The sequence below is a fragment of the Saccostrea cucullata genome, unplaced genomic scaffold (assembly GCF_032062105.1).
Source record: "Saccostrea cucullata isolate Sc308-1 unplaced genomic scaffold, CSIRO_AGI_Scuc_v1 ctg9434, whole genome shotgun sequence".
Classification (NCBI taxonomy): domain Eukaryota; kingdom Metazoa; phylum Mollusca; class Bivalvia; order Ostreida; family Ostreidae; genus Saccostrea; species Saccostrea cuccullata.
The window spans coordinates 80,939-83,579 of record NW_026939043.1 but is presented as its reverse complement, the minus strand read 5'-3'; the positions used below and the strand labels follow the sequence as shown (position 1 = coordinate 83,579).

At 32.6% G+C, this 2,641-nt stretch overlaps 1 protein-coding gene across 1 annotated transcript; it reads left to right on the top strand.

The window, feature by feature from the left end:
- Positions 1 to 202: 202 nt before the first annotated feature.
- On the top strand, positions 203 to 1,259 carry LOC134252150 (complement C1q-like protein 3). The gene is made up of 2 exons (XM_062734589.1): positions 203 to 406; positions 806 to 1,259. The coding sequence occupies exons 1-2, from the start codon at positions 211 to 213 to the stop codon at positions 1,207 to 1,209; spliced, it is 600 nt and encodes a 199-aa protein (XP_062590573.1). The 5' UTR covers positions 203 to 210; the 3' UTR covers positions 1,210 to 1,259.
- The last annotated feature ends 1,382 nt before the right edge of the window (positions 1,260 to 2,641 follow it).

Here is a 2,641-nt window from a genome sequence, read left to right as displayed (position 1 = left end):
TGGTGTCTCAATAAACAATGTTATAATCTTTTTTCGATTAATATGTAAAACGATATCATAATGATCATATTGCGTGACAAATTTTTATATTCAACGAAACTTTACAAAAGAATTTTATAAATATAAAATTCGTAACAGTACATGTGCTCATCACAAATAGAACAACGGTTTATCTGTGTTTTTGGTGCCATTATAAAAAAAATTAACAAAATGCTGACAAATCTTGGAGGTCTCTTGATAATGCTTCTTATGATCTGTAACGTCTATCAACCTGTGTCAGGAGGGACACTGTCAGACGCACGGACCAAGCTTGACTCCCTAAAGTCCTTGATCTACAGTAATGCTAAGGCTACAGTTACTCTGGACTCTACAGCTCTGAAGGAACTGATCAAACTCTCAACATCAGGTATATAATTAAATAAAAAAAAAATAATAAGATTTCAATTAAGAAAACGTAAAGTTACCCAAAAGAACGTTGAAAAATTTGAAAACACAGCTTGTTTAACAAATTAGTTACTTGATTTTGTCTCATTTAAATACTCAGTCAAAGAATAAGGGGTTTATTAAATAGAGGATTTTTTTTAAAAATTGAATCAAAGATATATTACATCACTTATCAAGAAATTCATGTTAAATGTTATAAAACTACAAAATTCACAAAAATTAAGATTTTTGTAGACAAAACAAACACTGTATTTCTAGCATTATACATCTAGCAGTAAATAAAGGGGGGAATATTTAACTCAAAATGTATTTTAGTTATTTTGTATTCTTTTAATTGATTGTTTTATACTTAAATGTGTAGGTTTATCAAAACCAACCAGGAGAGTCAGTTTCTCCGTTTATTTAAAAGCGAAAGATCTTTCTGTTGAAAAAGGGCGGATTGTGAAATACGATGCGATTCTGACAAACGATGGTAATGGATATGATGATAAAACAGGAGTATTCGTGTGTCCAGTTGCGGGAACTTACATGTTCGTTGTTGATACGCTCTGCCATGTAGATATTTGGCTTGCTATAAAGGTAAACAAGAAAGCTGTAGCAAATGTGCATAGAAGAATTAATGATGAGAAAATCTGGGTTCAGCTGAGCAGAACTGTGATAGTAAAATTGAAGCGTGGCGACCATGTCAAGGTCGAAAATACAGGTCCAAGCATTAAAATAGATCACGGTGGATACTCTGGATTTACAGGAACACTGGTCTACTAACAGAGAAGAACATCAGAGAAAAGAAAAGATACAGCCATAATAACTCAAATGAAATTGCTGAATAAAATATTTTTATGATTAAATGTAGTGTAAAGAATTCTTGTGTTGCTTTCCTAAAAGGCAAGGACGAATGGTAATTTTTATTTAAGAAAAAAGAACGCAGTACAGTTAAGGCTACCCATGAAAAAAATATGGTAATGAGGTCATAATGAGGTTTGACGTCATGACAGTTGCTCCGCTGATTAACCCTTATAAGGAAATAGAGCCCAAAAGTGTATTTATGTATATAAAGGAATTTATGTGATCTAAATACGTAATAAATTGCATATTTTTATTAATTACCAATTTGTTTGAATTCATGGGTCCCGAAGGGTTTTCCGGGTTCTATACTTAAGCGTCCTCTAGTAACGGCTATTAGCCTTATCCTTATCAGAATAACATTTCGGCTCCAAAAATGTGGTTTACAAATTTTACTTAGGTGTGAGTATTTATATTGTGTCACTCATGCAGAGTAGGGTTTTGATTCAAAGATATTGATTTATTGTTCGTTTGCAGATTTGTGTAGAACAGTGAAATATCAATTTCTATCTGAATATCTCAGCGAGAAGGTTCTGTATAGAGGATATTCGGGTTGCATTACATTGATATGGTAGGCTCGCAGAAGTTGATAAAATTAAACCCGATTTAGTATGTATATACAATAAGGTTCTAATGATTTGTGTAGTCTAGATATTAAGTTATACGACTGGGTTGAGAATGTTTTACTCGCTGAGAAAAATTCGGGGTCATTTGGTGCACAGTGTAATGTCAATATACCAAATTCTTCATAGTAAACCACCAAGTAAACCTGACAGGTTCTTAATAGAACATGAATCGTGCAATGTTAAGGTGTTGTTGGTATTAACAGGCTTTTTAACGCTAAATCAGGCAGAGAATTTGGTTATCATGGTTAGGATGTAAGATTTTTTTTTTTTCATCAGAAAATGAGAATAAAGTAAACTGTTAAAATGGTGTGCACCAAAAAGGAGCACATGGTTACACAAACTATTAGAATAGTAACAGGATGTCGGTTGTTTCAGCACTTTAAAGCTTGTAGGCAGATTGTATAACTTCAATACTTATATTTATAACAATTTAATGTAATGTGGTCAAGTTTGGGTAGGTTACAAGTGCATATAATGTTTTTGGTTTCATTAAAGAACTAAGGCCTGTGGATTGTCAGTATACGATAAGAATTTAGCACTGCAAATGCATGTAGCTAGAGTAAATTGCCTTTGTTGTTCATCATGTAGCTATTACAGTCAGTCGCTTATTTTGATTTCATTATTTGCCATTGGGTTGGTTGCATAATTACACAGATAAAGCATATTAAGGTATTCATATTGTATATTTATGCTTTGCTTGGGTTTTTTTTGGAACTTGGAAATGCCAA

Excerpts from the sequence above, each read along its gene's own strand:
- LOC134252150 (XM_062734589.1), top strand. The coding sequence starts at position 211 with ATGCTGACAAATCTTGGAGGTCTCTTGATAATGCTTCTTATGATCTGT. Across the intron at positions 407-805 it reads GATCAAACTCTCAACATCAG|GTTTATCAAAACCAACCAGG; the intron begins GTATATAATTAA and ends TTAAATGTGTAG.